This window comes from Idiotropiscis lumnitzeri, chromosome 6, assembly GCF_059441095.1.
Source record: "Idiotropiscis lumnitzeri isolate Australia: NSW breed Sydney's pygmy pipehorse chromosome 6, RoL_Ilum_1.0, whole genome shotgun sequence".
Taxonomy (NCBI): Eukaryota; Metazoa; Chordata; class Actinopteri; order Syngnathiformes; family Syngnathidae; genus Idiotropiscis; species Idiotropiscis lumnitzeri.
In genome coordinates, this window is record NC_142396.1 from 1,923,115 (window position 1) to 1,937,894 (window position 14,780).

The window sequence follows — 14,780 nt, forward strand, 5'->3', positions numbered from 1 at the left end:
GTGAATCAGAAGAGCTTTCCTCCGAGCGTCGCGAGCGTCTGCCAGCCCGGCGGCCGTTATGAACGTTTCAAAAGACTCCAGCCAACGTACCCATGGAATTGGCGGGTCTCCCGGGAGGGCGAGGAACGGGGAAAGAGGTGCTAGAAGGGAATCCATAATCCTCGTTGCCAATGTTATATAGAAATAACTCTCAGACTACGACGTGATGATCAACTCGTTTTATTTCCATCACGGACCACAACAACGCCACGTCACCACAAAACACACCCACTTCCGGGGTCCACTCTACCCAACCCTCTTCACGGGCTGTCTCCGCATATGCCCGTACATAACAACGCTCATGTCGGATTATTGGCCGAACTTGCTCTCGCCCATGTGCCTTCGCTACAGTCTTCGCCCAAGTTTTTCTCTGTGTATGGTCTTTGTAAGTTTTTGATGATTCCTATGTTTCAGCTACGTGACGGCTCGCCTTTTGTTCTCGCTTCGTGCATTGGCTCTAACCTTACCCTTTTGTGGAAGGATACTCTCGTTTTCGGTTTTCTTGCGTTGCAAGCTTTTTCTGTTCCTCGTTTTGATTTTCCTGGTGTGAGTTCTCTCCACCAGCGCTTTCCGTTCTCATCTTCTGGCGACGTTAATTATAGATACCAAAGTATTAGTGATAGCAAGTTGTCTTGCCTATTGAATAATGATTGTGATTTGCCGGTCAAAATAAACCCTTGTTACCCAAACCTTTCCCTTGTCAGCGTTTTGAGAATCCACCTTCACCGCTTTCCAGCCCTGGCTGGAGAGCGGTCCTCACGTGCGTAAAATAACATTGCGTTATAATGCAATGAGTATTGCATTACAATGCAATAATATTGCGTTTTTTTTTTTTTTTTTTGCCTTAGCTATAGCAATATATTGCAATTGTTAAGGCAAAAAAAAAACCCGCAATACTATTGCATTATAATGCAATACTCATTGCAATATAATGCAATTAGTTTTCCTTTTTTATTGCGTTATATTGCGATGAAAAATAATATATGCAATATAACGCCATGTTGTTTTACGAGGGAAAGACGTACACTTCCGGGTCCTAGACTTGTACAGTAGCGATGTTGGAATTAGAATTAGAAATCCCTTTATTGTCATTGTACTCAAGTGTGCAACGAGATTAGAGGGCTCCCCTCTCCAGTACAATACAGCAATAATACAGTCAAGTATATAAAATAGATAAATTAGATAAATAAGAAAGTGCAAAGGAACATAGTACTGATAGGGTACAGAAAAAACACATCACAATGCTGTTCTGCAAGGTTAGGGTGGTCTCGTGTGTGTGTGAGAGTTCAGGATGGAGATGGCTCTCGGAAAGAAACTGTTTCTCAGTCTATTGGTCCTTGATTTGATGCACCTGTAGCGCCTGCCAGAGGGCAACAGGTCGAACAGGTGTGAGTTTGGGTGGGTATTGTCTTTGACGATGTTGAGAGCCCTTCTGAGGCACCGGGCGGTGTAGATGTCCGACAGTGAGGGGAGAGGGCAGCCAATAATCCTTTGCGCTGTTTTGACTGCGAGCATGGATGCCGGGTCGGAGACATTTTTGCGGTCGAGAGGTGTTCTGGAAGAGGACATCCTTCGCATACAAAGGGATAAGGTATGCACTACTAATTGTTATCGGTTAGTGAACAAAACGTAGTTGTTATCAATTTAAGTTCGCATTGCTTTTCAACAGCATCTGCAGTGTAAACTCTAAAGGTTTTCGTCCGCTAGGTAAATCGCCCGGGTACATCTCTGGACTGTTGGCCCCAAACAATAACACTCATTTAAAAACGGAAGATTTGCTGGTTGACACCATTGTGTTTTCTGTTTTCTTCAGTATCGAACGTTGCAAGATATGCAGCTCGTAGAAATATAGCGTATCTGAACCTGCCGTCGTTGTTTCGTATTTTTCGTGCATTTAGCCATTGCTAAGTTGTGTATGTACTTAATTAGTGATTAATAAATTGTCGGGTGGCATGGCACAGTGGTCATCTCGATACCCCGCCATTGTAACCATGTCAAAGTATGCTTGAGCAAGATATGTCGGCACGGGGTGGTTAAGTAGTCCATTGATTAGGGGAGCAGATGGGAGTCAGGTGTGCGGGGCTAGCGGGGAACAGGTGCGTGGCTGGTGGGAACGGAGTGCTGAGGGGAAACGCCCCTACTCAGCTGACAAGGCATGGGACGTGAAAAATGACAACAAAACCCTGCCATGACCGACACGGATCATGACAGTTTGTCTTTGTGTGCCCTGCGATTGGCTGGCAACCAGCCCAGTGTGTACCCTTGCCTACTGCCCAAAGACAGCAGGGGTTGGCTTCTGCACCCCCCATGACCCTCCTGAGGAGAAGCGGCTTAGAAAATGGATGGGTGGATCTTACAAGGATTTGTTGCCAATCCCACCTTTAAAATACATTTAAAAATAGTTGAACAAACTGTTTATTGGCTTGAGATTGCAAAACTAGGGATCCATGAATTTGTTGCGCATATAAGTTAATTACAATGCAATCCAAAATTTATTTGGGTTCGTAGTTCCAACGGCTCTCCGAGGGACGCCAAAACTACAATGTGGCCCACGACAAAAATGAGTTTGACACCCCTGGTTTACAGTAATGCTTTAAGCTTCTGTCTCAGAGACATTTTCAGGTCCAGGGCTTGATACATGTCAGATGGTGTCGACAAGTTGAACTCTGTCATCAGGATGTTGCACAGTTCGTAGACATCTGAAGGTATTGCCTGGCGAAATGTTCCTCTTGTTCTGCACATTTGCAGGTTATCATGATCAACTGGAGAAAGGTTGTCACGAGTTCCGTAGAGTTCAGGCAGCGAATACATCACATTGGGTTGACCACTGGGAACATTCGGGTTTGGAGATGGTCTGATGTTGTGTGCATTCCAAACCTGAACCATGTCAACCAACTCATCCTGCAAAAATATACATAGGAAGTTATTTATGTTGGCAGAAATGTGATCATGTTTAACTTTATAAAGCAGCCAAATCAGTGGTGGAGTGACAAAGTTATGCATTGTAAGCTATGTTCATAACTAAATAATACTTTGTAATTATTAATACTTTGTAACTCATTAAATTCCAGCCATTTTCACTGGAGCAACCCGCTCAATCCCAGCGTTTTCCTGGGTTTTGACTAATATTTCAAGCCCCACAGAATATTGTATTCTAATGCTATATAGACATGGAGCACACCAAAAGAAAGATGAGACTCTCTTCTTTCAACAGAAAAAAAAGTTTCCATCTTTTTCCATTCTTGAGCAATCGGCATTTGAAAATAGCTAAATTTCATGAAAACTCCAATGAAAAAACGGAGAAAATGAGCTTTTTGTAAACTGATGCATTTCGACCATAATTTGAACTTTGACACTATTATTTATGGCTTTTATGACACCTCTAACATCTAAATAATGCCTGCCTTCTATAAAATACCAAAAAAAAAGCACAGAAAGTGTGTTTTTGATAACAAAATAAATTTATTTGCACATAACACAAAACGATGAACTGTTGAACGATGTACAAAAATGAAATACATCAGTGTCATACATACTTTTTTTTGTGTGATATAAAATAAAAAGTTGCCTTGATGCAAGGGCACACAACATAGTTCACACCACATTCTTGTTTCACTCCGTTTGCCTTTGCGCAAACAGACACGACACTTTCGTTGTGGTCTGGCTTTGCTGGTGCGTGGCAAATAGGTGAGCTTGTGTTTGTCCACTAGGGTTTGTATGAAAATAATTGTCTGGGAAGTGATTGGTGGTGTAGCATGCCCTCCGAACCAAGGATGAGACTTTACTGATGATTTTGTGGTTTATTTTTGAGCAAGATGTATCCATAACCATGTAACCTTAAAACCGAATCACCGTAAGAGCTTTTGCCTCTTCGGAGGGGGTGCTAGAAAAATAAACGTCCGTTTTCTGAGGCTTCATATGAAACTTTTTGCCGTACTCTTCGTCAATTCACCTTAAGTGTGAACAATACTAAACAGGAAGTTCACATTCAAAATAAAAGCACATAGCTTAAACCGGAAGTAGAACCTTTCGATGCAAATTTCAAATGAAAATAAAATACAATAAACAAAATCATCACTGCTGTCCACAAAATATGAATATGGTTAGTTACAGGTGGCATCCGCGATGTGCTGCAGAAGCTCATCCGTGAGAAACAGCTGCAGGAAATCAGCTGGCTCCTCAGACTCCAAATGGGCAGCGGCATTCAGTGGTCCAGGGGTTGCTGTAAAGTCGATTTTCCTCGGTTGCCGTCCAGTGTGACGCCATCTGGAACTACTGCTTCCTGATGCACAACCTGTAAATTACAGAAATATAAACAATTGGAAATATATATTTATTGGTGCATTTTATTGCTGGCGCGTGAAGTTTCATATTATAATTTACCTTTCTTTGCACCAACAAGACGAGGAGGAACCTTCTTGCCCCTGGATGCACAATCTGTGAATTGTAGAAAGTATGTATGATTACACCATTCAGTATTGTTGCTTCCTCGTCGGGGAGGAGTCACGCTCGCTTGAAGTGCACATGCGCTCGCATACTTCCTAGTCCAGGGGTCGGGAACCTTTTTGACCTGGAGAGCCATAAAACCAAATTATTTCTAGATATATATTTTGTGAGAGCCATATAGTATTTTAATCATATAATAACAATAACAATAATAATAAAAATAATAAAAGGTTTACTTTTAATGCGACTTCTGGTGCTGCATGGTTTTTTTATGTCCTTAATTTGTGTTTCCTCGACTTGATTCGCCATCATGATGCGCCGATCGTGAACCGTTCTTGCTGACAGTGGCATGTCTCTTATTTTTTGGATTATCTTGGCTTTATTTGGAAAATCATCAAAAAGTTCATTGGCCACATCAAGCATCAATGTTTTGGCATATTCGCCATCTGTGAACGGCTTTCCACTCTTCACTATTGCCAAAGCACCCGCAAAGCGAGCGGAATTACCGTCACCTTGCGTGGTCCAGACAAGCAGTTGCTGCTGGCTCGTCTGCATTTTCCGTTGCAGCTCTTCGCATGCCTTTTTCCTGCTGTCCCCCGGTGGATATTTCAATGCAAAAGAAGCCTGGAATGTACGGTAATCATCGTCTTTTTTTCTTTTCGCCATCTTTTCTGTTACAAGGTTTGAGCGTGTTGAAAGGTTGAAATTTTATCTCTGATCAAATTCATTTCCGTACATTGACAATGACCCGTGACGTACTTGCGATCGATTGGCTCCCAACCTGATCCTCGGGTCAACGGCGGATTGCAAGTGCCGCAACCCACCGCTGACTTTTAAAATGTATCTTTAAAACTAATTTTAAATTACTTAATATTAATAAGATTACCACTAGTATTTTAAAACCAGTTCCAAAATATGTATATATATTTTAATTTAATTTAATTTTTTTTGGCCCCCTCAACTCCAAACTGTCTGGGAGCCATATGACGTCTCCGGAAGAGCCATATATGGCTCGAGAGCCATAGGTTCCCGACCCCTGGTCCAATGACCCTAGATTGAGAACCACTGAATCAGCGCATGCAATATAATATGAAGTGCTCTTGTTTCATTGACGTCAATATGTACTGGTGAATAACGGCGCCATCTACAGGCTACACAGTGTCAAAGCACATGTTTCCCCCACTTGTAAATGCTTTTCATCTGTGCCTGTCAATCAAGGGCGCATGTGTTGGGCCACCTCTGCCCTCCCTGAGCAGAACCGTCGTCACCAGCAAGTGCATGGAGTGTGGAAGCATAACTCAAGACTTTTTATTAGAAATTAGATGGACTCAGCGCAGAACAAATATGATATCAAGTGTTCACATTTGCAGATTAAGCTCAAAGTTCCCAAACAAGCATTAATGAGTACGACTTGACCACACTTGAAACCTTCCATTGTTTGTTCAGATCGTATCACATGCCGCTTTTTAAAATAAACGTCCTCTTGTTGAGTGTCCTATGACAGGATTTTGGCCGTCCAAAATTAGATTAGATTAGATTAGAAATCCCTTTATTGTCATTGTACTCAAGTGTGCAACGAGATTAGAGGGCTCCCCTCTCCAGTGCAATGCAACAATAATACAGACAAATATATAAATTAGATAAATAAATAAAGGAGTGCAATGGAAATTAGAAATATAAAAAACACATCACAATGCTGTTCTGCAAGGTTAGGGTGGTCTCGTGTGTGTGTGAGAGTTCAGAATGGAGATGGCTCTCGGAAAGAAACTGTTTCTCAGTCTATTGGTCCTCGATTTGATGCATCTGTAGCGCCTGCCAGAGGGCAACAGGTCGAACAGGTGTGAGTTTGGGTGGGTATTGTCTTTGACGATGTTGAGAGCCCTTCTGAGGCACCGGGCGGTGTAGATGTCCGACAGTGAGGGGAGAGGGCAGCCAATAATCCTTTGTGCTGTTTTGACTGTCCTCTGGAGCCTCACTCTGTCCGCCTCAGTGCAGCCAGGTGGAGACACAATACGTCAGCAGGCTCTCGATGGACGAGTGGTAGAAGGCCAGCAGCAGCTTCCTGTCCAGGTTGAATTTCCTGAGGACTCTCAGGAAGTGCAGACGCTGGCGGACCTTCTTTACCACTGCCGTGGTGTTGTGCGTCCAAGAAAGGTCGTCGGAGATCTGTACTCCCAGGAACTTGAACGTGTGGACCCTCTCCACACACACGCCTTCGATGCAGAGGGGGGGCGGCAGCGTCTTGTTCCTCCTGAAGTCGACGACAATCTCCTTTGTTTTTGCAGTGTTATCTGAACGAGGTTTCAAATCCGTGGAAGGGCTTCACCATGAACCGCTGCCTGGCGTCTGGCTGATCGTGCTACTTGTGGGCGCTGGGGTTCATCAATTTCACAGTGAGAAACATCCTCGTAGAGTAATGTATTGTTTATATGGTGACTCTAAAAAGTCTACACACCCCTATTCAAATGCTAAGTTCTTGCGATTAAACAAATCAAGACCGAGATAAATAATTGAAAAAGATTATCCACCATTAATGTGACCCACAACGTACATCTTAATGAACAATGATAACAAAAAATGTGATAATGGTCCCATAGATGGCGTTGACTTCTTTGTAGAAGAGACGGGGATTAGGTCGTTGGTTGGAAGCATTCAAGATGGTTCAATAACTCAGGTATTTATGATCTGCTTATCGCCGCCGCACATCAACTTCAAGGCTTTCCTTTCATTTTGCTGTGTGGTAAATTTCGTTGTTGATGTGCGGGTCTGGCTCAGCTCCCCTCCGGACAGGTCGCCGGGCAAGGTTGGTTTGGTGATGGAAAAAACTTCTGACACACACCGGTGGTTGGAAAAAGAGTTTATTGATCTCAGCTGATGTCAGAAGTTCCCAAAAGAAAAAAGGTCCTCTCCCTCTCGCGCCTTCCCTTCTTATAGGGAAGGCAAACAAAAGACATGAATATCTAATTGTCCCTTATTGCATATGCATTTTTATCCTGCCGCCTCTTAACTGACTTTTCACACAGCCTCCTATGGGTGCGAGGCAGAGATCCCATTTCCAGATGCGACTTCTTGGCGCCAGACCCCTCTTCTGTAGACATCTTTGTTGTGGCACCGATGACCTCTGTTCAAATTCCTGACCTTTCGTAACTGATGTTTGGGGCCCGCTGCTACTCAAGGCTGTAATTTAAGTATTTGGGAGGTTCAACCCAAGAGTTGATATTCCCAAAGTAACAATATCATCATGGCCATAAAATGGGTTGCACATGTTAGACCTTGTGAAAATACACTACGGCTGCCACATCCATTTTTGTACGCTCTCATTCTAACATTCGACAGGAAAATGGTTATATTTGTCTGGTAAAGTAAAACAAACAATAGTAATTACATTTAATAAAATACACAATGCAAGTTAAAAAAGCAATTATACTTTTTTCGAATATTGTAAACGTAGTATTTTGTTTTAAAAGAGTGTTTATGGTATGAATATTGATCATTCTAAACCATAATCCATCATAATTTTTTGTATTATATATATATATATATATATATATATATAAAATATTTCTAATTTCCATTGCACTCTCTTATTTATTTATCTAATTTCTATATTTGTCTGTATTATTGTTGCATTGCACTGGAGAGGGGAGCCCTCTAATCTCGTTGCACACTTGAGTACAATGACAATAAATTGATTTCTAATTCTAATTTCTAATTCTAATAATGATAATAAAAGTATACTTCATCAAAGAGAAAAGAAACAATACAAAAAAAGCAATGCCTTGACAAGAAAATGATATTTTAAAGTAGCCGAATATTTTGTCTTTGCGAGTATCAAATTGTATTTTGGCGTCTTATGATATGTTTGACATGTGTTGGACGGGAAAAAGTGAGACACTTGCAGCAAGTCAGTTCTGCAAAAGCGTGACCCCAAAAAATCTACAGATGTGTACACGCATTTCAGTAAGTGTTTGCGCATTCCAATCAATGTACAAATTTGCAGATTTTAGTGTCACATTTGTGACTCCAGTCACGCATTTGTGACTGTGGTTGCAAATACAGATTTTTTATTTATTTTTTGACATATTTGTGGATTGAAATACACATTTATAAACCGTTTTGCTGCAATCATCGCCCAATATATATTCATATTTAAATGTCGGCGCTGTGCCTTTAAAAAACCCAAAAACGCTGCATTTTGATCTGAAACGCAAAGAAAAATAGATTTGTTGTTTTCATATAATGGTCGGACAGCTTCAAGATGTTCCTATAAGCACCAGTGATGTCATCAGAGCTTTGTGAATAATTTTGTGTCAATAAAATAATCCGCTAAGAGAACTGTGTGTTTGCGGTCAATGAGTGAAGCACATGCATATTAGCTTTAGCTTTAGCTTTAGCTTTAGCGACAACCACACTCCTTTGCGATCATATCCGGGTACGTGAAGAAAAGCGTCCCGTTCTCGTTCAAGTCCACCACCTCCAGGGACTCGTAAGTGAACGGCACGCAGCACGGCGACCGCTCGTGCATGTTGCCGCTCGAAATGTGCGCGTTGAGCAACACGGCGTGGTTGACGGTTCTTCGCAGCGGGAAGGCGCAGCGGCCGTGGCAGTTTTTGATGTTGGCCGTGTTGGGACCCACCACAAAACGCTCCAGGGACACGGTGAGGCTGCGCAGGCGGCACGGGGCGGCCGTGGTCGTGGGGTCGGGCTCCGCTCGCGTGGCCCGCGCTTGCGGCAAGATCTCGCGAGCCACCATCTTCATGGCCTTAAACAGGAGGAACGCGCAATACTGGCTTTCACCTTTGGGAGCGAGAAGAGACATCAGCATGCATGTTCTACGCCAGACATGATCACACATTTGCGTTTGTTCCCCAAAAATGTTGGGATCATGCATCTTATAGTGGCAACTCTTTTGGGGTTACTTGCCACTGTAGGAGCGGGTGAGTAATAACTAGCCTGACGCGACAAAACTTCCAATTGACCAGCGTCGGTGGTGTGACTGTCACAGTTCGCTGATCAGCGTCGTTGTTGGTTGTCGCTGCTTGCGTCGAGGATTGAAGTCGCTAGTTGGCGTCGGTCAGAAAACCCGACCTTCTGAATGTGTGTTTCAGGCACGTCGCATGACCACCCTCTCACGTGTGGCTCGTTAGGCTATCAATACCGTTTCCAAGACACACAACGCTAAACCAAATTTTCTTCCTTCTTAAAACAAAATTATGCATCTCAATAATGTTTAAATAATAATAATGAATTCCAAATTGGAAAACATTCCTCAATATGGCTCTTACACATCTTTTGATGGTCATGACATCATCATGTTTTCCCGATGTTCCTAATTGCACTTGGTTCTCATGATCCATGCGTGCCATGAGTGTGACGTGACGGAAGATGTGCGTTAACGGCAAAAAGTGAATTTAATGACGTCATGCGTAAGGTGCTCGTGCATTTTTTTGTTTGCTGATGTTTTTTCATTTTTTTTTCCAAATGTAATTTCTGAAAATATTTATGTCACATTGATGACTAATTTTTCATCGAAATGAGTGGCGACCAATCAAGGTCTTCTCTGCTGGCCAAACAAATTAAGAAGTGAGAGTTTTTTTTTTTATCCAATGAATTTTCAGCTAAATTATTTTGCCAGGCAGATTTCATCACCAGTGTTCCGTCAAATCCGTCCGAGGCCTTCAGAATGACCCATGCGAGCGTCTGTGAGGTGTGAGGGAACGAGCGCTTTGAATTGATACACAGTTGCGATCACGATCACTTCGCGACTTGGTGAAAGTGAGCCTTCTTCTGTGATTCGCTACTCAGTCATGAGGGGGCGGCGCAATGCGGAAATTGACACCAGACATTCTAACCCGGCGACCATTTTGAAAAGGTGTGAATTGCACAACTTATGATGCCAAGGGATATTTTTTCATGCGCATTACCTGATGCCGGGTTCACCGTGGGAAAGTCACAGAGTTCCCAGAGCCACTGCAGCCTCTTGATGCTCTTCTGGCCATCCTCGTTGTCTCGCAGAACCTCCCTGATCTGCACAAGGTTCTGCTCCAAACCCAGCCTGAGCTCACCCAGGAGGGCGGCGGACATGGCCAGCTGGCCTCGGTGGCCGTGATAGGTGGAGCCCGTGAAGGCGAAGACGGTGGGCGCCGACGAGTTGATGAGTTCCGCCAGCACCGACTCGCTGGAGGAGAGGTCCACCGTGACGCGGGGCGCAGCCTGCAGGGAGTCGCGCCTCAGCGGAGGAGCGTGCGGACGCTTGTGAGGAAGGACGTCGCGCAGGAAGCGGCGCAGCTCACAAAGGAAGGAGAGCGGCGGCGATGAGACGGGAACTTTGGAGCTTTGGAGACACAAAATTGACACATCAGAGTTGTAAAAACGTCGGTTGTCATTTAAAGAACAAAACGAGACGCGGGACAACCTCATGTCTTCTTCACGAGAGACAAGAAGAACTGGCGTCACGCTGCTTCTTCGTGTCGTTCCATCCGCAAGGAGTTTTTTCATCATTTGCTCTGTGACACGTAAACTTGGATGAATGTGAGTGCAGGAAAAATGAGGAAACTATTCAAATTACAGCGGCAACTTGACTCACAAGTTGATTTTATTCCACTCGTAACTCAAAACTCACAAAATGCCATTTCTGGAAAAAAACCACGAATGCAGGCCGACTGAAAAGAAATCGGGGATCAGGTGGAATGTCAGAATGAAACGGACTCACGTGGAACCAAATGGAATGATATTGGTGAAAACGTTGAGAAGTGGCATGAAATTGAGTGAATGATAACTAACAATGACATGCCATAGTTTTTTTTGCAGAGGATAAATATACAAAAATAAGCATATAGCATGTTCATATTGTAATAATGTGTGTCTACTTGTGCTGCTACGCCATTTGTGTTCAAATATCAGTTGCATAAAGTTTTTTTTTTTTTTTTTTTAAACAGATAGATTGTTGCCTATGGTTATGACTTCCATGAGCTTTGGGTTGTTAGTTAGCATTAAGTGAGAAGAATCTTTTGTGGTTTTGATTACCAACTTACACTTTTTCCAAGAAAAGTCCTTTTTTTTTTTTTAAACAGAAATTTTCCCTCAAGAAAAATGTTGCTGCATGCCTTTTTTCCCCCTTGAGAAAAGTCACATTTTTGGGAGATCTGGCATTTTCAAAGAAAACTGCTGTGCTTATTGAAAACGTTTGAAACTTTTGAAAATATCGCTCTATTTTTTTTTTTTTTTTTTGCAAGGCCAAAATCTTATTCTCGAAACGTGAGATTAGCGTTCATACTAAATAAATAAAAATTAGCTTTCACCTTGACTCTCATCGCATCTCACAATACAGTTACAGTTGCTTTGAGCGAGTCCTGATTTATTTTTTTTCTTGAAATAATATGTGTAACTAACCATATTCATATTTTGTGGACAGCACCGGTGATGTTGTTTATTGTATTTTATTTTCATTTGAAATTTGCATCGAAATGTTCTACTTCCGGTTTAAGCTATGTGCTTTTATTTTGAATGTGAGCTTCCTGTTTAGTATTGTTCACACTTAAGGTAAATTGACGAGGAATACGGCAAAAAGTTTCAAATTAAGCCTCAGAAAACGGACGTTTATTTTTCTAGCACCCCCCCCCCCCACCCCCGAAGAGGCAAAAGGTGTGTAAACGATGGATATAAGTATTTTGTGTTTGTAAATATTAAGTGTTGAATGTGAAACATGTCAGCTAATTGTAAGCATAACTGTGTTTCAGCTCTTACGGTGATTCGGTTTTAAGGTTACACGGTTATGGATACATCTTGCTCAAAAATAAACCACAAAATCATCAGTAAAGTCTCATCCTTGGTTCGGAGGGCATGCTACAATATGACTTCATTCCAATAGGGATTTAATTGATAAATGAATAGAATAAAATAAATAAATAAATACACACTCATATTAGGGGATTTGGAGTCAATAGAGAGCATCCATCTTTGGTGTTCCACGGATGCTTGTCCTGTCAGTAGAATATATTGCGTTCCTTCCGATATGCACACCGTCTGCAAAAAAAAAAAAAAAACATGGCGGACACGTAACATTGAATAAACCCAATTGCAAACGGCGTCCACCTGCGTGTTGGGCTGCAGAGAGGAACTGGTGAAGGTCATCTGGTCCGAGTGGCCTCTGACGGGGCTTTCCAAGACCAAGAGCAGCACCAACTGGTGTTGTAGCAAAGGGGATTGTGGGACGTGAAAGTCGAGCACCAGCGCTTCCTCATCATCCTCTCGCTCCACTAAAAACACTGAGGAGAGAAAACGTTGACAACAGATGACTTATTTTTACACTTGTAAAACAGGGAAGAATATTGAAATGGCAATGTAAACAATTGTACAGTTGGGCCACTGAAAGCAAGAGTGGGCTAAATACATTTTTTGGGGTCATTTCTTTTTAGTTTGTTCCGATTCTTATATGCAACATGTAGTCCATTGCACACTTTATTTTTCCTGACAGCTGCACCCATGAAACCCCCAAATGCACTTAGACGACTCTTCTTCTCAGTGTTGCAGTTAATAAAGTTTTCATGATGCTGCAAGTTGTTGTGACCTCACTACCTTCAGCGGGATGAAGGAGATCTAGTGCACCTCCTTGCTTCTTCTTTGCATTTTTCGCCAGGTCCCGCAAGACTGCACGACTCGCAGACGCCGCACACATTCCGAATAAGGTGGCCCCGCCTGGCGTCAGTTGGCCGTCGTCCTCCTGAGCCTCTCGCATGTCGGCCAGCACGTCTTCCAGGAAGCACGCACGTTCTCCAGCTTCCTCGGTGGAAACCCGCCTCTTTGTGGCTACAAACGTCGAAAAAAAAAAGGCACTGAAAACCAGTCATGGTCTAAGCCAAATATTTTTGCTTTTTGCTGCCATTCAATTTTTATTTATTTATTTAACCAATGGTGATGAGCCCCCGATTGAAGCACCGTTCTTCTATAAAAGACAATTTTAAGACAGACTAAATCCATGGGAAAAAATATTTATAAAAAACAATACACAGACTAAACGGTTTTGGTTGAATGATTTTAAAAACATCAGAAATATCTCAATTAGATTTAATAATATTTGAAAAATAAACTTGGATTGCTGCTAAAATGTTTTATGATAACTATAGAAAAATTTAATGTATGGACATTAAGCAATGCTTAACTCATTTACTGCCAATGATGTTTTATTTTTTTTTTAATGCGGCTGGTAGTGAATGAGTTGATTGGTAGGACAATAAATGAAAAATCATCTTTGTTCCGCACTCCAATATTGTATAAGCATACATATTACGTGAGATAAATATCAAATACATAAACTATATATTTGTGATATGTCAAGTTTTGATATTTAAAAAAAAAAAGAAAAAAATCTTGAATCTGGAAAATTACATTTGTATAATTTATAACAAAATATATTATTATATTTTTTTATTATTATATAAAGGAAAATTCAATTGAATGTATTTGAGTTCAAACATTATTCATAAAATTCCAATAATATTGACAGTAATATTATTAATATTGCATGTACGCAGAGTGCTTTCATTTACATGAAATAAAAAATGACATAATTTCAATTTTGAAAGAATTCATCAACACTACAAAAACCTGCCATTTAAGCAAAGTTGTGCAGATTTTTGATACCCAGTGAAGATGGTGCAGGCGTACCTGAGGACGTTTCCCGAGAGTCTCACCTGTCACGGCGGCATCGTCCGGCAGGAGTACGCCCCAGCAGCAGCCCATCCAGAAGAGCATCAGCAGACCACGGCGGAAGACGTGCAGCCACATGCTGTCATGCACACAGACACACTTTGCCGTCTGCAAGTGTATGTTTTATAAAGGAGTGAGGCTAAAAGTGGGCAGTTCTCGCACACTAAGTGTAGTGTATTTTCACAATGTCTAACATGTGCAACCCATTCGGTGGCCATGACGATATCGTTGCTTTGGGAATACAAACTCTTGGATTGAACTTCCGAATACTTAAATTACAGCCTTGAGTGGCAGCCCGTCCCGCTGCTAAAAGGCAGAGGAGTGAGTTGGAGGATTGAGAATGCAGCATAGTTTGAGAAGGACATCGTCTACCCCAACATTGAAGATTCCCACTGGCTTTCAAATCTAGAGTCCACTCACTGGCTTGAGCACATCAAGGTGAGCCAAATGTGCTACTCCAATTATGCGATGGGGGGAATAAGGTACAAGAGTATTAAACGTTGTTCGACTAAAAGTCACATTAGATTTTTTTTTCCCGCTCTCTAAAAAAAAATAAGCGTTTTTTTTCAATTGAGTTGAACAGATTA

At 42.0% G+C, this 14,780-nt stretch overlaps 1 protein-coding gene across 1 annotated transcript; it reads right to left on the reverse strand.

Moving 5' to 3' along the window:
• Window positions 1–8,881: 8,881 nt before the first annotated feature.
• On the reverse strand, window positions 8,882–14,307 carry LOC148334453 (anti-Muellerian hormone-like; the record flags this gene model as incomplete). The annotated part of the gene is made up of 7 exons (XM_088298035.1): window positions 8,882–9,282; window positions 10,410–10,819; window positions 10,901–10,991; window positions 12,405–12,510; window positions 12,580–12,752; window positions 13,063–13,293; window positions 14,178–14,307. Coding segments are annotated over 7 exons (1,542 nt in total), but the record flags the coding sequence as incomplete, so codon positions are not given.
• Window positions 14,308–14,780: the final 473 nt, after the last annotated feature.